Source organism: Lemur catta, chromosome 1, assembly GCF_020740605.2.
Source record: "Lemur catta isolate mLemCat1 chromosome 1, mLemCat1.pri, whole genome shotgun sequence".
NCBI lineage: Eukaryota > Metazoa > Chordata > Mammalia > Primates > Lemuridae > Lemur > Lemur catta.
The window spans coordinates 162,363,461-162,384,976 of NC_059128.1; the positions used below are offsets into that span (position 1 = coordinate 162,363,461).

At 41.1% G+C, this 21,516-nt stretch overlaps 1 protein-coding gene across 2 annotated transcripts in view; it reads right to left on the reverse strand.

Moving 5' to 3' along the window:
• The window catches only part of PLCL2 (phospholipase C like 2), a 179,276-nt gene that overhangs the window by 5,305 nt on the left and 152,455 nt on the right, over positions 1 to 21,516 (reverse strand). Inside the window, exons 5-6 of one of the 2 annotated variants that reach the window (XR_006731663.1) lie at positions 14,954 to 15,063; positions 2,955 to 3,060 (exon numbers count right to left, since the gene is read on the reverse strand). Coding sequence is in view for 1 of the 2 variants with exons in the window: in XM_045538253.1 (XP_045394209.1) it covers positions 14,954 to 15,063 (110 nt within the window). In the remaining variant the exon portion in view is untranslated. The remainder of the gene's footprint in view (positions 1 to 2,954; positions 3,061 to 14,953; positions 15,064 to 21,516) is intronic. The other variant, XM_045538253.1, reaches the window with a different exon arrangement.

Here is a 21,516-nt window from a genome sequence, read left to right on the forward strand (position 1 = left end):
CCAGGCAGGCCTCAAGGTCTGTGCACTCAACATGCCCTCTGCAGGGAAGACTCTTGCCCCAGAAACACCCCTGGCTCACTTCTTTACCTCCTTCAGGTCTTGACCCTGAAGCTCTCTTCACAGTGGCACCCTTCCTGACAACCCATCTTGTCTAATTAGAACTCCCACTTCCTACAATTCGCCTTACCCCTTCCCTGCCTGCTTTTCTACGACACTTACTACCATCTGACATACTCTATTGCTTTGTTTCTTGTCCATCTCTCCCATTAAAAGTGAGCTCCATGAGGGCAGGAATTTTTGTCTCCTGATCACTCACTGCTGACTCCTCAGAGCCTAGAAGAGTGCCAGGTATACAGTAAGGGCTCAACAAATATTCGATGAATGAATGTAATTAAAGTAAAATGTGAAAGTTTCCCCTTTAATCTTCATAGCTGCCCTAAACAGTGTGTTTTCTCTTTTTCTCAGCATATATATATCTCACAAACAGGTACTTTATTTTTTATGTAAATAGGATCAAACATTCTATATTGTTCTTTGGTTTCCTTTTTCCTTACCAAATTTATGTCTTAGTGATCTTTCTAATGTCAGCATATATAGATCTACCACATGATGACAGGGTATTTAGAAACAAAAATCCCCAGATGGTATAGGATAATTAATGTGGTAATAACAGAGTTCTTTATCTGGTTAAACCTTATGTTTCCCAAGCTCAGACAAGTCATTACAGCATCTTGAACAGACCAAGCTTTTGGCCATTATCCAAGTGAGACACAAAGGACCCCCAAAGGCAATAAATCTGGGCTCGGGGAGCTGCTGAACTTTGTCCATATCATTTTTATTTTGTTCTATGTGTCTAAAACTACATGCCTGACATATCTTGGAGTCAAGACGTAGCATGAGCATAGAACAATTCTGAAAGAGGTGCGGTGTTTGCTGCAACAGTGTTCCTATTTCATTGCTTCAAAAGATTCAAAAGAGCGAAGGCTATTTAAAACACTGCCACCAACTGACACAGGATGCCTGGTTTTGAAGACTCCATTTTTGAAGCTGGCTTTGCAATGTTTTCAGTTGAAAAAAATGTCATTTGGTTTCACACATTCTGTTTTGAATTTTGTAACTTATTCTATTTGATTTTCATCTTGAAAGAGTTATAACAACCTTAGGTCAACATATTTAAGGTTCTTACTTAGGCCCAGAAAGTAATCTTTAAAAGATGTCACTAACGGCAGTGGTTGGATTCCAGTGGCTCTCGCTGAGTCCGGCATGACTGTGCTTTTTCTGGCTGTGCCCGAGGCGTACCTGGGATTGGATCAGAGGCTGGGAGCAGCCAAGAAAGGAAAGATGGCAGATGCTAAACGCTAGAGCCGGCGCCCCGGCTGTATTCAACACTTGGCAAATCACCACACTTTTTGTATGACCACAGAAGATGTCCTGGTTTTTAATATATTGAAAATATTTCAAGATCCATCTGTTAGTGCTACACAGTTTTTGAAACCAAAATTAACAATTATAATTCATTGCTTTTATTTAGACCCAGAGGTAGAACAATAGGAATTCCAGACTCCAGTTAAGTTTTTCAAAGCCCTTTGTCAAACTATCTATTAGGAAAAAACAGAGTTGCCTTGGTTCTGAGGTGAGTGATCCAATGTAGCCGTGAAGACTTCCCTTGACCTCTACCACTGACCCATACAGTGGCCCCATGCTTGGGAGTTGGAGAGAGGAAAGACTGGCACCTGCCATTACCTGGGGGCCAGCAGACAGTTTTCTTCCAAATTCCATGCAGTGGGAGGAAGGAGGAAGAAGAAGGCAGTGTGGGAGTTTGAGGGTAGGCACAAAGATATTCAAACATTTTTGTTTTATTTAATGCAAATAGAAATGTAAGTTACCAGTGTCTGGTTTGACCTCAGCATGTCTGGGGCCCACACTGACTTTTGAGCTATTCTGGGCCCAAAGGCCCCAATCTGAGAAGGGCCACCTGCATGGGTATGGCTGCCTCCTTCCTGGCTTTCTTATCCACTTGGGAACACAGAGAGGAGCACAGCGGATTTTGGGTGCCTTCACTGATACCACCTGCTCCACAAAGAGATGTGACTGACCCTAAATAAAGAAAGGGCGGCAGGCACCTGGAGAACACCAAGGCCCAGCATGAAAACAGACGGTCTCCCTGAGGGAGCCCAGCACCATCCACGTGTTGGGCCCTTGCTTGGCAACTGGGTTTGTGTGTGCCTTATTTCCCCAGCTAAGCCACTGTGCCTTCTCTTTCCTGTCACCTTGCGAGTCTCCAAGTGGCCTTGGGTACCCTTAGCATCTCTCTGAGATGACAGCATGCGGGTCGAGGGTTCCTGTGCTGCTCTGCAATCAAAACCAGAGAACTGAACCTGCAAAACCCTCACACCAATCTTTCGACCAGGAATAAAAGCCAGGCCGACAGGAAGTTGCTTTTTCTTCGCTGGTTACCTACCTGGCATATTAATAGTATGCGGTTACAAACATGGTGCCTTTTAGTAAATATTTTGTGGTTAGTCACTGTTTTGGGTGATGAAAACTCATAGAAACTGAATACATTTCAATACAGCATTTCACGGGCATTCAGAGTCACAGGCCAAGTGCACAGACTCCTTCCAGAGTGCTACGATAAAACCATGGAGACGGCAAAATGATCAGTGGTTGTCAGGGACTGGGCGCAGGGAGGATGAACAGGCAGAGAAGAGGGGATTTTTAAGGAAGTGATAATACTTTACATGATACTACAATGATGGTATAATCAAAACACCAAGTTGCATCCCTTAAATATATACAATAAAAAAATAAATTAAAAAAATGGTGGATATATGTCATTATACATTTGTCCAAATTCAGAGATGTTCAACACCAAGAGTGAAACCTAATGTAAATTATGAACTTTGGGTGACGACGATGTGTCAGCGTAGGTTCATGGATCGCAACAAACGTACCAGTCTGGGGCATGCTGATAACGGAGGAGGCTGTGCGTGTGCGGGGCAGGGAGCAGGTGGCGCATCTCTGTGCCTTCCTCTCAACTTTGCTGTGATCCTAAATGCTCTAGAAAAGAAAAACGTCTCAAAAGAAAAAAAGAGTGACATGGAAACTATTTAACATATTTCTTACAACCACAATTCAGACTGGCTCAAGAAGGCTGTGAATGCAATTACAGTCCTAAATTTGAAACCACAGAGCCTACAATATGTCAGAAATTAGATATGAAGAAATGTTTACAAGCAAAGCCTTCTGGGAACACTAGCTGCCATTTACTGAGAGACTACTATGCGTCAGGCACTGTATTAAGCCCTTTACAAAGATTATCTCATGAGAGTCCCTTAATTCTACAAGGGAGATGCTATTACTACCTGTATTTTATAAAGAGGAAACTGAGTTGAGAGAGATTAAGTACCTTGTCCAAGGGAGAGTCTAAACAGCAAGTTACACTTAAACACACACAGCTTTCTCTCTGTGTGTTTGTTTTATTTTCCTCTTGGATAAACTAAACTGTCGGACCCAAACTACAGAGAGTCGAAGCCACATGGCGTGTGTAATATTTTAAAGCAAGCAAAGTAGAATGTCCACTACATTTTTAATATACCCAGCATATCAATGATTGTGTAGACAATTCACTCTTCCTGTGATTAAATATAGAAGTAGAAATACAGATTTCCAGTGTGTACCTGTTGAATGAGGAACGAGTGAACAAAAGAACGAACAGACTGTGGGAGTCTCAGCTACAGATTCTCCATCACAGCTCATTATACTTTGACAGCTCCCCTTTCAAGGGGTCTTTTGTGGCTGGTTGAGCCTGTAGCACATTCATTAGAATTGAGGAAGGCCTTCCAGCCAGGCCAGGCCTACCCCCACCAAAGTCTCAATAAACTTCACACTTGAAAAAAAGACTCCCTGATTATCAGTCACCTAAAGCTAGAGTAACAGGATGCATGGCTTTTTGCAGACATTAGATTTGCTTTAAATGAGCATCATTTCTTCTGTCCTTCTGGCCTCCCCTCATGTTCACTCACGGGAGTGGACCATTAGCTGCAAAGCCAGGGCCTCCCCACAGCAGGGGGACGGCCTTTCCCTGCTCTGACTGCCACCCACGGGGTTCAGAGGAGCTGATGCAGGGGGGCGAGGGGTTCTGCGTGGCAGCAGAGGAAGGGCACTCTCAACACAGCTCCTGGCTGGGGCTTTTTCCTTCATCCAAAGAGAGGTTTGTTTCAGTTGTTCGAGGCAAAAGGACGGGGTTGGGGGTGGGGGTGGGAGGGCTGATGGGAGGACTGTCCTCGCGTCTTCATTTCATTTTCCTACCACACTTTTTGCCCATATTTGGGCTGTCATCACATTCACAGTTATTCCCTAATTTACCAATGGTTGTGCTCAGAAGTCTGTGTAAAAGGTAATCATTATAAATTTTAAGTATAAGATTCAATTTATTAACTCTAGAATGAATGCCTTCCTCCTCAGAAAGTTTCGTGCTTCCTTAAACAAAGACAGCAGGAGGAGGTGGTGTCTGAGTCAGGCCTCGGTTTCGCAGGCCCAGGGCTGTGGAGGATGCTGCCACGCACAGAGAAGTGATCAGGCACCAGCAAATAACACCTCTGGAGCCCAGCCACTGCTTAGGAGCATGGCTTCCATGCTACGTGCGACAGCTCTCTAGGTTCAGACTTTGCCCTCCTCCCCTTCTGTCACAGACCTGGCCACGCAGTGGGAGAGGGGCTCCCTGCCCACCAGCACAGAGCTGGCCGCCCTGGCAGCAGAGGTAGGGGACGGAGGGCTCAGGAGCAGCCATTGGAGCCTCCAGAGCGGGAGTGAGGCAGGACCTCAGCACAGAAGGGAGGAGGTCGGGAGAGGGTTCCACGGCTGCAGGGCAGGGGAGGGAGGCCCAACTGCCTAGAGAGGAAGTGGCGAGGGAGGGGATGCTGAGAGGCAAGCAGGGCCAGGATGGTGGGCGGGAGAGCCCGGAAACCACTAGGAAGAACAGTACACATGAGCACTTCCTTCGCTCTGTTAATCTTTTAAGCACACTTTTTGCATAATCAAATGTTAGCAGAGTAATCACAAATTCCACATTAGTGGGATCCAAATGTTTGAGGTTTTACTGTGTTTCAAATGGATCAGAAAGAACAGCCTGCCTAATGACAAGCACTACTATAGTTTGATTTTCTCAGTCATTCTGAGGCGTTTTCACACAATAAATAGACAAATGGCTTTCAGTCAATTACAGCTTTTCAGGAAACCTGGAAACATAATATGTCACCTATAATAAATAAAATAACTAGAAGAGTTGTGCATTCATAAAGAAAAGGAGTCATACTTGGACCATCACGGTAATATTTGGAAAGGAAACAAATGGCAGTCTTCACGTCTTCAAGATAAGCAGTACAGCTCAGGTAAAAATGAAGAAAATCAAGATTAATGTCTTACCAGGTGCAAAAACCATCTGGTTTATTGATTTATTTTTGGCAGAAGTCTTACGTTCCTAAAGAGAACAAATCTCTAATTACTTGCAGGGTTTAGTTGTTAGCCTTGTTTCTGAGGGTATGAGGGCACAGGTCAGAGAGAGAGAGCTTGGCAGCCACTCATCTGAAAAACATCGTGGGCTGTAACACGCTTAATTCAAGTCCAGGATGTTGTACAGAAGCTATAAAAGCCCAGCCATTCTGGCCACCACAGATGAGGTGCCGGCCATGTGAGGAAAGCCTCCTTGGAAGTTCCAGGTCCGACTGCACTCCCAGCAGAATAAAGTCTCCTGAGTGAGCCCAGCCAACACCACGCGGAGCACAACAACCATCTGGCTGAGCCCACATAACCCACAGAAACATGAGGAATAAGAAATCGTTGTTGTTTTAAGCAACTATTAATAGTTTTGGCATAGTTTGTTACATAGCAATAGATAACTGAAATAGCCATTAAAGGTGGGCCATATTTTGTGCCATCTGACAATACCTTCCTGGATGGTGGATTGAAACAGAGGGAGAACCTGATTCAAGGACATACAACTTTAGGAGGTTTATAACTGTAGGACCACTGGTCTGGAGCAAAAAGGCTAGGCTGAGCTAGGAAATACAAATAGATTGAGCACTTGAAGTAAAAGCTTAGGACGTACAGTAGGGCCAGACCAAGGCAAGACCAAGTCATAAAACTGTAGAAACTCTGAGTGAGCAGAATGAGCTGGCCAGCAGAGGAAGAAGAATGCAGGAGAGGCACAAGGATAAGCAGAAAGACCACTGGCCCACAGAGAGAAGCAGCCATCTCTGGGGCTGCCGGGGTTTCTGACAGCTTTCTAATCTCATGAGGCTGGACCGCAGTTTCTGGTCTCAGAGTTCCCTGAAATCCATGTCCCCCTCACAATCCCCGGTGTGAGCCAGCATCTCTCCCCACTCCTCTGTGAGCTGGCCTCGTGAGTTTCTACTCTTGGTAACCAAAACAGACCAAAGAAAAACAGGACTCTTCTACTATGAGATTTCTACCGCTTCAGGAATGGCAATGAATGGATACAGTGAAAATTATCACCAGTACAGTGACTGTTTTAGCAAATGAAGAATAAAGGTAGAGGAACCCCTTGATTAAGGTGAGCTGAAAACGCATGACAGAATTTTCTCTCCACATTCCTGACGAAATGAGCAAAAACAGTAAAATTGGCAAAAACATTACTAAGCAAAACCCCACAAACAGCAACCAGACTAAGAAAAAAGTATAACACAATTCAATAAACTTCTAAAACTGAGAAGCTATATTGGCAAGTCATAAAAATCCTGAAAATTCTATTTAATACGTAACCAAACTGAGAGATACAAACTGAGTGACTGCCCTTCTCTTTTTAGTTCTCTTTGCCAGCAGATGGGACAGAAGGTGGGGGAAGAAAGAAATGACACGGGAAAGGCTGGAAATGGGGCTGGCACACAACTAGAAAACCAGACACAATGGAGAAAACAACGACTTCCAGACAGCGCAACACAGTGACACCTGGGAGAAGGGATACAGACAAGAGTCCAGCTCATGCCTGCAGTTTCCAGGTGCCATGCAGGAAAGGGGAGCCCAAACAGAGCCCTGCAGTCCCACCGGGTTGAGGAAACAGAGTCTGGAGTTCAGGGAGGCTCAGTGGCTAGAGTTTGAGGGGCAGAGTAGTAGAGAGGAGGGGGCTCTACAACAGCTATTGTGAATCTATGACATATGTTCCAGCAGGTAGAGGATATGATGAGCATGAAGAGAAACATGGGAAATTTGAAATTAAAAATACACTGGATAGGATTAATGGCACAATAGATATTGTATCAGGTGTATATAATTGGCATTACAGAAGAAAAGGGGAGAAAAGGTAAGACAGAAAAAATATTTCAGGAAATAATGACTGAAAAATTTCCAAATTTGGTAAAAACTGTAAGTCCATATACCTAAAAATCTTAATCCCCAAGCAGAAGAATCATAACGAAAACCACATCAAAGCCCATCATGTATATTTTTTAAACACACATACACACCCCCACACACCCACACCCACAAAGATGCTCAACTTCCATACACACACCCACACCCACACCCACAAAGATGTTCAACTTCCCATACACTAACTAGAATGACTAAACTCACAATTCCAAGTGTTGACAAGGATGCGGAACAATTCGAACTCTCATAACACTGCTGGAGGAAATGCAAAATGGAACAGCAATATTTTGTGAAGCAGTTTGCCAGTTTCTTAAAAAGTCTCACATATACTTACCATATGACCTAGCAATTCCACTCATAGATATTTACCCAAGAAGAATAAAAACATGTATGCATACAAAGACCTGTAGGTACAGCTTTATTCATGTAAGTTAAAAACTGGAAACACCTCAAAAGTCTATCAACTGGTACATGTATAAACAAAGTATGTTATACCCATAAAATACTATTTGGCAATAAAAAGGAGTGGATGACTGAAACACACATTACCTTGTATGAATCTCAAAAGCGCTAGGCTAAATGAAAGAAGGCAGGCAGAAAAGACTATACACCATGTAATTCCATTTATAGGACATTCTGGAACAGGTAAAAATGTAGAGACAGAAATTAGATCAGCGGTTGCCAACATGGGGGACTTCAGTATAATACGAAGGGGCACACAGTAATTTTGGGGGGTGATGGAAACTATCATCGCTGTGGTGGGAGTTGCATGACTACAGGTATACCTCATTTTATTGCACTTCGCTGTTGTGTCTTTTACAAGTTGAAGGTTTGTGATAGCCCTGCATCGAGCAAGTCTACTGGTGCTGTTTTTCTAACAGCATGTGCTTACTTCATGTTTCTGTATCACATTTTGGTAATTCCTGCAATATTTTAAAATTTTTTATTATTATTATCTCTGTTATGGTGATTTGTGTTCAGTGATCTTTGATGTTACTATTGTAGTTGTTTTGGGCACCATGAACCACAAGCCACAGAAGACAGAGAACTTGATAAATTTTGTGTGTGTCCTGACTGCTCCACAGACCAGCCATTCCATGTCTCTCCCCTTCTCCTCTGGCCTCCCTATTCCCTGAGACAAAATAATATCAAAATTAGGCCAAGTAATAACCCTACAATGGCCTATAAGTGTTCAAGTGAAAAGAAGAGTTGTGCATCTCTCAATTTAATTCAAAAATGATTAAGCTTAGTGAGGAAGCAATGTCAAAAGCGAAGATAGGCCAAAAGCTAGGCCTCTTGCACCAAACAGCTGAATTGTGAAGGCAAAAGAAAAGTTCTTAAAGGAAATTAAAAGTGCCGTTCCAGTGAACACACACAACAGAGTGAAACAGCCTTATTGTTGCCATGGAAAAAGTTTGAGTGGTCTGGATAGAAGATCAAACCAGCCACAACATTCCCTTAAGCCAAAGCCTAATCCAGAGTAAGGCCCTAACTCTATTCAATTTTGTGAAGGCTGAGAGAAGTGAGGAAGCTGCAGAAGGAAAGTTTGAAGCTAGCAGAGGTTGGTTTATGAGGTTTAAGGAGAGAGGCCATTTCCGTAACATAAAAGTGCAAGGTGAAGCAGAAGCTGTAGCAAGTTATGCAGAAGCTCACGCTAAGACAGTTATTGAAGGTGGCTACACTAAACAACAGATTTGCAACATAGATGAAACAGCCTTCTCTTGAAAGAAGATGCCATGTGGGACTGTCATAGCTAAAGAAGAGAAGTCAGTGCCTAGCTTCAAAGCTTCAAAGGACAGGCTGACTCTCTTGTTAGGGGCCAACGCAGCTGGTGACTTTAATTTGAAGACAAAGCTCATTTATCATTCCAAAAATCCTAGGGTTCTTAAGAATTATGCTAAATCTACCCTGTCTGTGTTCTACAAATGGAACAACAAAGCCTAGATGACAGCACATCTGTTTACAGTGTGGTTTACTGAACATTTTAAGCCCACTGGGGAGAACTACTACTCAGAAAAAAAGATATCTTTCAAAATATTACTGTTCATTGACAGTGCACCCGATCACCCAAGAGGTCTGATGGAGACATACAAAGAGATTAATATTATTTTCATGCCTGCGAACACAACATCCATTCTGCAGCCCATGGATCAAGGAGGAATTTTGACTTTCAAGTCTTATTATCTAAGAAATACATTTTGTGAGGCTATATAGTTGCCATAGATAGTGATTCCTCTTATGAATCTGAGCAAAGTGACTTGAAAACCTTCTGGAAAGGATTCACTATAATAAATACCATTGAAAACATTTGTGATTCATGGGAGGAGGTCAAATATCAGTATTAACGGGAGTTTGGAAGTTGATTCCAACCCTCATGGATGAGTTCGAGGGGTTCAAACTTCAGTGGAGGAAGTCACTGCAGATAGAGTGGAAACAGCAAGAGAACTAGAATTAGGAGCCTGAAGATGTCACTAAATTGTTGCAATCTCATGATAAAAAATTCATGGATGAGGAGCTGCTTCTTATGGATGAGCAAAGAAAGTGGTTTCTTGAGATGCAATCTACTCCTGGTGAGGATGCTGTGAACACTGTTGAAATGACAACAAAGGATTTAGAATATCACATAAACTTAGTTGATAAAGCAGTGGCAGGGTTTGAAAGGATTGATTCTGATTTTGAAAGTTCTACTGTGGGTAAAATGCTATCAAACAGCATCCCATGCTACAGAGAAATCTCTCATGAAAGGAAGAGTCCATTGATGCGGCAAAAATTCTTTGTTCTCTTATTTGAAGAAATTGCCACAGCCACCCCAACCTTTGCAGCCACCAACATCGAGGCAAGACCCTCCACCAGCAAAAAGATTATGACTTGCTGAAGGCTCAGATGATCTTTAGCATTTTATGGCAATAAAATATTTTTTAAGTAAGGTATGTACATTGTTTTTTTAGACATACTGCTATTTCACATTCAATAGGCTACAGTATCATATAAACATACATTTTTTACACACTGGGAAACCAAAAAAATTGTGTGACTCACTTTATTGTGATATTTGCTTTATTGCAGTGATCTTCCCGGAACCGAATTGGCAATGTCTCTGAGGCTTGCCTGTATATACATTTGTTAAAACTCATTGAATTGTGTGCTCAATTTTGGTGAATTTTATTTTGGATAAATTATACCTTAGTAAAGTTGACAAAAAAAAAAGAATGATGCTGACTGTCTAAGAGGAGTAAGGTCTGGAGGGCTGCCTTCTGAATCATAGAAGCATTAACAGAAGCCTGTGGGAATAGATTATATACTCTGTCCCCAGTTACAAAGCAGAAACCTGTAACAACACATTTTACAAACTCTGAGAAGAGAAGGTAGGTCCAACGGTCCTAAGAAGCCCGACTATGACCCAGCTGAGCTTTATGTTTCCTTGTCATTCCCTTAGGCTACAGGAAAACAGAGGTGATTTCTTGGACTTGGAGCGACAGTGAGCCAATTTAAATATTGAACTTACACCAAGCAACGTGGGAATTATAGTCTTGGGACCAAACGTGAATGTTTTAAACCTGGACAATGGAAAAATAACAATATGCCCCACCTAGTAATATCAGAGAGTGCTAATATTCTCATTTTTGATAGCAGAATATCAACTGTGCTTCTAACTGAAACATGTAGCTTCAAAAACACCTAACAAAATGACTTCTATTAACATTTTTCATAATCCCTTCCTTTAGCCTCAGAGGGATCTTTTTACCTCTTATGGTAAAAAAATTGCTCACAAATTCATTTAGCTTCTTTATGGTTTACTTTTCTCCTGTTAAATTACGTAAAATGAAATCTAGTAATTTTAAAAAATTAAAGAAAACAACTACAGTAGAATTCTACCTACTGACATACCTTATTTAGTATCTGAGACACTAGTGTTTGTGAGCTGTACCAGTGTTTTACGTACCACTGAGAAAGAAAAACCACTATCAATTTAACTCTGACGCATGGAAGATGCCGTGGACTATAAGATACACACCAATCTCAACGATATCAACAATGTGAAGAAAAAGTATGACTCAGAATCAATAAAATATATCTCCATCCATCCATCCACCCATCCATCCATCCATCTATCCAGACGTATGAATATGGAAAGGTTTCCGGAATAAGGTCACCTACATCTAATAATGGTTATTTCTCAGAGGGAGGATCTGAGTTCATTTAAAAACTTGTATCTTTTTTACAGTAAAAAATATGAATTTACAAAAACAAATGAATGATTTTTATTCAAGAAGAAAAAAGACTGGAAATAAATATGCCAAAATGTTAATAGTAGATGATTCTGAGTGTGGTGATCATGGATGACTTCATTTCTGTATTTTAAAACAATCTTCAAAATCAAAAAAACTAAACAAAGCAAGTAAAAATTCGTAATAACTGGGACAGGCACCCTTAGAAGAAAGGGCTTGCCTATTGGCAGGGTGACCAGCGGTCCCAGGTTTGCCAGGGCTGTCCTGATTTTAGCACTGAAAAGTCCTACACCTGGGATGGTTGGCCACCCTACCTCTTCTACGGTTCAAATGAACAGGGTGATGCATCAGGAAAAATACTTCTGATTCTAGAGCAACGGAACTCAATTTTTTTAGTGTGCCTCAGGGGAACTTGTAAATAAGCAGGTTCCTGGGTTCCACTCTGAGAGATTCTGGTCCAGGAGGTCTGGGGGGGGGGGCTCAGGAGAGGGCACTTTTATACACCCCCAGTAATTGCAACGTCCTGGCCTCATCATGTCAGGCTTCCCCTGGCAAGTCCTCCTGTCTTCCTCCTCTCTCCATGTCCGTAGTCATCTGAAACCCTCCCTAACCCTCCCTAAGCCTCTGTGCCACCAGGAGGCTCCCCCGGTCCCTGTCTACGGCACACCACAGGCATGGAGGGCTGCAACCTCTCCAAGCTCACAGCAAAGAAAAAGTGGTGGGAGGAACGCAAGGGATCCCATGCCCACCCTCTAGGAAAATGCTGGTAGCTCAACTCAGACCCAAACTCGTGTTCAAGACCCACGTGAACACTCATTCTTCTAAAGAAAGTTCAAACCTGTGAAATACAAGAATGAAAAAAAGCCCTTCCATTACACAGAAATGACACAGACACACAGATCTCTCCAGTTCTTCCCCATTCCTCATTTAGGTTCTACCATGCTCAAACACCATCTGTAGCAAATATCCTGGAAATTAAAAAAAGACCTATTACCCCATCCTATACATTTATTTCCATATGAACATAAGTCTGAGGTGTTAATTCTCTCTTCTGGACATAATTCAAAAGTAGGTTTCTTCAGTGTAGCTATTTGGTTCAATTACTTCTAAAATATGGCACATTACTTTATGTCAGATGTTTTTCATTAATATGTGCACCAGGCTCCCATATTTGGTGGCTCTCAGCCCAGTGCTTTCAGACTTTAATGTGCCTAAGAATCACCTGGGGATCTTGTAAAAATGGAGGTTCTGGTTCAGCAAGTCTGGGTGGGACTTGGGGTCCTGCATTTCTCACACGCTCCTAGGTGGGGCCCAGGCTGCTGGTTCCTAGACCACACATGAGAAGCAAGGGTGGCTGACAGGCGAAAGTTTGGTCCCTAAGTCTATATTTGCCTATAATAAAATAAAAGCAAAATGAGCATTTGTTCCTACCACAGGGCTTCAACTGCTACGTTATGTTTTTTCTGAGGTTTGTGGGAAATTTGAGTGTACCCCCCACCTCTCATTGAGAATGAGTCAGCAAGTTGTAAAGCTAAATCCCTTTTCATTGTAAATTCCTATGTCTGCTGTTCACTGAACTGCAAACCATCGGAGTTAATTCTAAGCAGAAGATATGTATATATAAAACATATGTTAAGAAGGAAAGTGTTTGAAGAGGTCAAGAAAATGATTTTAATCATAAAAATGAGTAGGCATTTAACATGAGAAAATGCAAGTTGGCTAGCTTTGGAAGGAGGACCTTTTATTAAATCAAATCAGAAAATTATTGTCAGCTGCAGAGACGGAGCTTTTAACTTGAGGGGGAATGAGGAAATTAAAAGAGGCAGCTGTGATAATGTCTTTACAGTCCTGAATTTGTTGGGACTCAGAAAATGATATTCCAGAATATGGCGCTTTGACACGAAAGCAGCAGCCTCAAGGGCTCTCCCACTCTCCTCCCATCCCCCGTTGTCCGTCTCTCAATCGCTGTCTCTCCCAAAGCACAGGATGAAGTTCCCTTATCTCCCTAGAAACTGGACCCCCAAAGAGGAACACAATTGCCTTTGATGCCCTCCCTGAAATTTCATTAACAAGAGAAGATTAAAACTCATAGAAGAAGAGACTGAAAATTAAACACCACACCTACAGCCCAGACAGGCTCTGTCCCAAACTGTTCTCACGTCCCATGCACTTCCCAAAGAGAATCATTTATTGTCATCCATCGTCTAAACATTGGGCCCATTTATTTCCCCTAAAATTCATTTACCACCCCTCAAAACTGCCACCTCTTCCCTTTCCCCTCTCCTATGAAGAAGGGTTTATAAGCATCTGGACCTCATTTGGTTGTTAGGCAATCATCCTCCTGCAGTTCCCCTGCTTATACAAGTTAAATAAATATGTTTGCCTTTTTATCCTATTAATCTGCCTACTGTTAGTTCACTTCCAGGACCCTTCAGAGGGTGGCGGGGACGCCTTCCCTTCTCCCCTACAAATTTAACTGGGCATAAAGCATGGAGGGTGAATATTGATAGTCATTTTACACTCAGTTGTCCAAGATCTAGAATAAAATAACCTCAGTGTTATTATTATTCACATTCCCTAACACTGAGGAGAAAAGTAAGAACTATTGGGATAAAACTCAAAAAAGTCTTGCTTTCAACATAAAAGAGCATGATTTTAAAAATCATGTCATACATAGAAAAAAAAAAGCCTAAGAGAATGCACAGCAACAAGCCAACAGTCATGGTCTCTGAACTGGGGGTTAAGTTTACCTTTGAGTATCGCTTTTCTGACACTTTCTACAATGAAAATGTATTCCTTTTACAATAAAAAAGAATAAAAGTTAATCTTTAAAACAGCCTTGCCAGGATAGATATACGTATAGATGGCATCTTCCTTGAAGGAAAATTTCTTTCAAATAGCAAATCTTTTACATATTTCCTTTGATTGAGCTCCACGTAATTCTACTTTTTTCTGGGATCATATTAACACAAGGCTGTGATTATACTTTAAAGTATTAATGAAATTTGAGTATCTAGAATCTTTAAATTCCCAATCATTGCTCTGTAATCATTATTTTCCATTTCACATATAGCAACTAGCATTTATGAACTTTAAAATGCTTCAAAGGTCTTTTGTCTTTCTAACCATAAAAGTCCCCATGTTCTCCCTCCAAGCCAAGCTTGTGCCTGCAGACCCCCTGGAGGGCAGAGTTCTCTGTGTGCTTGCTGTGCTATCACACATGCTATAACCTCAATGGTCAATCATGTACAATGTAGGAAATGTTATACTGAGAGGAAGAAGCATGCTGAAAAAGACTGCAAGATCCCCAGCATCAGAAACAACTCTATAGATACCTTTAAGATGGTAATATTCCAGGTAAAGCTCTCCACTGCTTTTTGTAGCTTTCGTTCCTTCAAACCTTCCTTGGTGCCTATGCTGTGCAAGTGTTCATGGAATTCCATGGCTGAAAGAAATAAAAAAGATGAAGTACATTACGCCCCCATCCAATCTGTGGTAACGAACCGGCAATATTTATTTTTCTAGGTATAGCTAAGACCATTCCAACCTCCAATGGAATTTCACAAATGTGCCCATTTAAGAATGTAATAATGGGGAGGAAACATTGAAAACTCAAGGTATCAACAAGGTGGGGCTGGGCGCGGTGGCTCATGCCTGTAATCCTAGCACTCTGGGAGGCCGAGGCGGGTGGATCGCTCGAGGTCAGGAGTTCGAGATCAGCCTGAGCAAGAGCGAGACCCTGTCTCTACTAAAAATAGAAAGAAATTATCTGGCCAACTAAAAATATATATATATAGAAAAAATTAGCCGGGCATGGTGGCGCATGCCTGTAGTCCCAGCTACTCGGGAGGCTGAGGCAGAAGGATCACTTGAGCCCAGGCAGGAGTTTGAGGTTGCTGTGAGCTAGGCTGACGCCATGGCACTCACTCTAGCCCAGGCAACAGAATGAGACTCTGTCTCGGAAAAAAAAACAAAAACAAAAAAAAAACCAACAACAACAAAAACAAGGTGGAAGGCATCTTAGAGGTCAGCGACCATTCCTCACAGCTTTGAAAGGCAAACAGGGCACACAAGATCTTCTCATTCTCATTTTGGAGAAGGGAAGCTCAGCAAGCTTCAGAGACGGAAGCCTGAAAAGGAGCAGGCAGAAGAGCTGGGACTGGAACCCAGGTCTCTGGAATCTAAGAAGGCAGATGTCGGCGCTACTGAAGGCATAGTGCTTGTGAATGGGGATGGAAAGAGTGCAGTGAGGTATCTCTTACCACAGTACCGCTCACTCTGGGGTCACACCAAGCCCACAGTAAAGGGGAGGGGAAAGGGAGAAAAACCCAGAATTCTAACTCTGCATTTATATGACAACTCTTTACACCCGAATTTACATAATCAAATGAATATTCCTTATTGTTCAAAACAGTTTCTCTAAGAGGAAGCTTAGATCCTCTAACTCAAATTTAGCATACAGGGTTTTTACATAAATTTTTAAATTTTATGCGTTTTTTTCCCTCTTAGATGGAAAATCTTAATTCCTAACAACAGCAAGATAACTACTAATAGTAAGACTACCGAATCTAATTTAAACACTCTCAGCATTTTTTTTTTTGTCCTTAGAGTATACCTTATTGAGAACATACAGCAAAAATATTGTGCTCTAAGGTCAGAATAATTCTTTTCTCTATGTGATTATGTCATTAACAACATGCAATTTGGTTCCTGTGTTTTGTGTGTGTGTATGTGTGTGTGTCCCTCCACTCCGGGAAGGGGACAGCTAATTTACATACGTGTAGTGCCTTGCAGCAGCCCTCATAAACAGGCTTTTAATAGTGCTTGACAAACGGGGCCTTTACAATTCTGAAAAGGATGCGAAGATGCAGGGGAACTACCCAAACTAGTTTCTCCTGAGCAAGCAAAAGGTATGTGTGTGAGAGAGTGATTTTGTGGATGTCATTTGTTTTATGATGACATCAAAACATTACGTGATCTGGAGTCAAACTGCATATCAAGGTGCATTGAGATAAGTCTTGCTTTTGTCCTAGTCTTCTCTACCTTGATCCCTCTTCCTCTTATATATTTTTTATTAGTTTTTTATTTGTCTTTTTATTGTATTGTTTCTCTTTGCAAATACAAGCAAATGTGTACATATATTCAAAATCCTCCCTTTCTTACACAAAAAGTAGCATACTATGTACACTGTTTTGTACCTTGGTTGTTTTTTCCCTCACATCACTACATAGTAGAGATGACTCCATGTCGAGGTATAGAGCTCTTCCTCATTATTTTTTTAAACAGGTACAGAGACTCCATTTGGTGGACGCACCAGCATTTATTTAACCAATCCCTGACTGATAGAAGTTGAGTTGTTTGAAATCTTTTGCTATTACAAATATGTGGAACTGTTGTAAATTTTATAAGACATCTTCTGTACTCTTTTGTACAATTTTACTTTGGAGTTGGGCATTGCAATTTCCAATTGCCTTTCTGTGCAACACCATTTCAAAGCAAATCTTTGTACAGTGATTGACAGTAACTTTATTTCTTAGTGTCCTTAAATATTAAGCAAAAGCTGACATACATATGACAAATATAATAAACTGCCAAATGAGTCTTTTTTCTTCTATATTTTTTCCCCACCTCATAGGAGCCATGGGTCTACTTCCCATCATGCTAACAAGGCATGAGACGCTCACTGGTTTCAAGAAAGAAGAGTAATTGGTAAAATTCATTCCATTGTCTAGGGCACTAACACACTGACCACTCTTCTCCTCTCTGACTTCTCTTTTGCCAGTGATGACACCTGAGAACATCCCAATGTGAGTAACTAAGGAAACTCCCTCCACTCCAAGGCTGGTGACCTTGCTCACGTTGGCAACTCCTGCATCTAGTTCTTCCTTTCACTGGATACGCTTGGCTTAATAGACAAAAAAACCCAAAAACCAAAAAAGTGAAAACAATAATGACCATGCATAGGCTGTAATTATGTTCTAAAATCCAGGGTTTTGGCTAGAGCATTAAATAACACACACACACACCACACTTTTCCCCCCTCTTTAAATTTGGGGGGCTCCCTGGTGTGTGACTCAGACCCACCAGTTGGGACCCTAATGATAAGATATCAATGTGCTGGATTTTCTGTTCTGAAGTTTTAATACTGGGCTTCAGCAAGAGATCTGGATTTCTGAACAGGAATCATTTACTCATAATATTTCTATTTCTGGCAGTCAGGAGGCACCATATCCTCATGAGTATCATGGAGACTTGGTGAACAGAATCCATGACTGGAATATAGGACGGGGAAGGGACATGGAAAGTGGTGGGGGAGTAGCACTCCGCAAACAAGAAGGAATACTCCATGGATGAAAGATGCTGGGGAAAAGAAACTGGGAAGGGAAATGGAAATGATACTAACATGGACTACACAGTACAATTGCTTGACCAGATGTAGGCTATTTGCAGTGCTGTTTTATGACACATCAAAACTGGCACAAAGGTGTAACACACAGTAGCAGGGATTTTTCAAACATAAGAGTATCTGTTTGGAAGCCTCATCCCTCTGGGGACAGACTGTTTATGTTGCCTTGCTGAACATCTGATCACCAGTAAGGTAATGAGGCAGTGACAGGAACTGCTATACTGGGCTTAGTTCCAATTAACAAGTAAGAACCTACAGATAATATGAGCATGGAACAGTGGAAGAAGGGAATACTGAGGTTACGCAAACATCTACCCTAGATTTTAAGAAAGCAGCTTTCAGAAAATTCAGAAGACAGGTGGAACCCAGGGCCGGGGGCAGTAAGAAGACTGCCTTGAGAAGGACTCGGACTCAAAGAGGAAACACAGTCAAGAGGGTAAAAAATGGTATTGATAAGGAAGAAACAGGGAAGCATTTGAAGAAACAAGTATAGCTGCGTACATGCCTGCTATCTAAAATGTCGTAATTTACAAGTCTATGAAAAAGAGAGTCAATTCCCCCTTATCTTACCTTCTTAAGATATTTTTAGCCCAATAAAAGTCCACAGGGAAGTGCAAAATGTTTTATCAATGAAGCTCTTTTTAAAAAATGGGAATAAAAAGGTGATATATTGAATGTTGGAACAATTGCATTAAAAATATAAAACTCAGAATCTAAAAAAGTGACCATGACTATGTCAATCCTGACGCATCTTAATTTTGACCACAGGGTGTCAGGATGCCTTAGCCTCGCATTACTTTGTTCAGAAACAAAACCTGGCTACTCTGGTGGCTATTTCTCTGGTCAGCCTACAGAGGTTAGTTCTACCTCCTGTCTTATGAACTACCGTACACCATGAACCCCACGGACGTGAAATGACCGCTTTGCATTTATACAATGTGAGTATTAATATATGATTGTTTTTGCATGTTCCATGTTTACCAATTATCAACTTGTCTTTTATCTGCCCGTCTAGAGTGACAGTGCCTTCACTCTGGGAGGGGGACGTTCATTTACATAGGTGTAGTGCCTAGCAGCAGCCCTCACAGACATGCTCCCAATGACGCCTGTCAGACGGAGCCTTTACAATTCTTAAAAGGATAAGAAGATGCAGGAGAACTACCCAAAATAGTTTCTCTTTCCTTCTGAGCAAGCAAAAGGAACAGAACACAGCTGCCGTCATTCCCTCAGGGGACACCACTGAGGGCTGTCCCCAGGCAGGGGCCTGTCAGCACTGTGGGAAGATCATACCAAGGTATCTTTCCGTGGGGCCTGCAGTTCTTCACCTGTGACAGTAAGAGGTGAAATTACTTCACCTCCTAATACTTCTGAAAATAACTGGAATTTTATTGATCCTGAGAAAATTTCCTTTGTGATAATGATCTATAAAATCAAATTTAGAAGTTTCTACATTATGGATTTTAGACAAAAGAGTCCTAATATTCTTAGAGAGTGTGGCTCTTAGCTTGTGTGGCCCGTGCATTGCCTGATGGACTTCCGGGAAGCTACGAGCAGACACTGGGGAGAGGCAAAGGGAGGCAGATTCCGCCCTGTGTCACAGCTGCTGCTGCTTAGAGATGGTGACAAGAATTCCCATTGTGAAAACAATCTTCAGGTTCAGAAATAGAAATCAGGCCAATAATAATGAGAGAATAACAAGCAGGAGTATTTTTTCTTTCAGAAACAAGTTCTATTTCTCTGTATGTTTCCAGTATCTTCCAAATACTATGCCAGGAGATTTTCATCACAAATTGGTATACTTCAGAGCCATGTATAGTTGTTCACATTATCTTGAAGTTAATTGTTTAACCAAATAATTACGTTTTTTCTATTAGTCGATGTCCCATATACTATCTGATTTAAACTAAATGGCATTATAAAAGTCTCAAATAAAGCATGGGCTTGTCCATGTTTTCTTTAAAAGTGAAATGTAACATTTTGGGGCAACTATTCAAGAGGTAGGAGAAGAAACCAGGATTCCTTGATTCTACAACCATGTTGCCACCCAGGTAACACAAGAGGTAACAGTTTATTCTGGCCAAAGAAACTGAAATCTTTGTAAGTTAAGATGTGAAATATAAACTTCATTTGAAAGCCAAAACTAAGTAGGGAAATAATCCTTTGAAAAGTGTGACACAATTGCAATGTGCTATATATTTAATGGTCAAAATATACAGTGTATTTAAAGACATGAAAGTTTGAAGGCTATGAGCATAATACATGAATCCAATAAAATGTGCAGGAATAGGGATTATTCCTTAGGAGTAAATTACGTCCAGAGATCAGCACACGGCCAGTGTCTTGTACGTAGCCCTCCCGAGGTCTGGTGTGACTGCTCTTTCAACAAAAGGACTGCCTTTGAGCCCGGGTTACTCTGCGCCAAAGAACCTACAATTAGGTTCCTCTGACTACGTGACCCCAAGTTTCTGTTCCTAGGAAAAGCAGTGGGTTATTTTTCTCCTGGAGTGTTAACCTGCTCAGATTTCTGTGCAGTAATGAACTTGAGAAAATGAGATAAATAGTAGGCCATCAAACAGCAGAGAAAGACAAATGGACAATCCATAGTCAGGTGATGTCTGTGAGAGTTTAATTCAGTTCCAGTCTAGAGGGAAGATACCAGACTGTATGATCAAGAACAGGCCATTCGTCCACGAGTGGGGATTGCACAAATCATTTAACCTTTGATTTACAGCTATAATGTTAAATTTTTAAAATGGGTATCACCATACAAAAGTATATTATTGAATTTTTAAGTAAAAAAAAAATATTTTGGAAAGTTATCATTTCTTTCCATGTCATCTCTACAATCTAAACACCTTAGATTTTTGATATGTGTAGGTGTTGGTTTCACATAATTTTCCAATTATTATTTCAAAATACTTTGTAATTTAAATACTTTAAAGGGTTTTTTTTGAGGAGCTTAAAGCTTAATGATAATAAAATGAAATGTAATGCTGACAGATTAAGTGTCATGTTTTATAAAAATTAATAAATGGGTGAAAATTTTTCCAGATGATATAATTTAAATTAACTCAGAACATTCAGTACAACTGTATACAATTACATTAGAATGCACTAAAGTGAAATTTCCACTTCTATCAAGTTTTCTGTTTCCTATCACAGATAGCAAACTTAGATGAAAACCAAAGGCCTTTAAAAATTAAAAACATGATATACACAATATGAAGATATGAAAAAGAGGCTTTTGCTTTGAAAGGAAGTGGGGGCCAAGTAAGAAACATGGCATCATCTCCTCTTCCGACGAAATGAATGCCATCTATTCTTGCCAAACGTAAAGAAGACGACCTTTCAAACATTCTGGTTGGGATTTTCTCTACCAATCTAAATGATGTGAATCTAAAATATAGCATGTAGCAAATGGCTGAAAATTTTTAGAAGCAAATATAATTTAAAAAAAATCCTCGTGAAGAGACATATTGATCTTAAACTGAC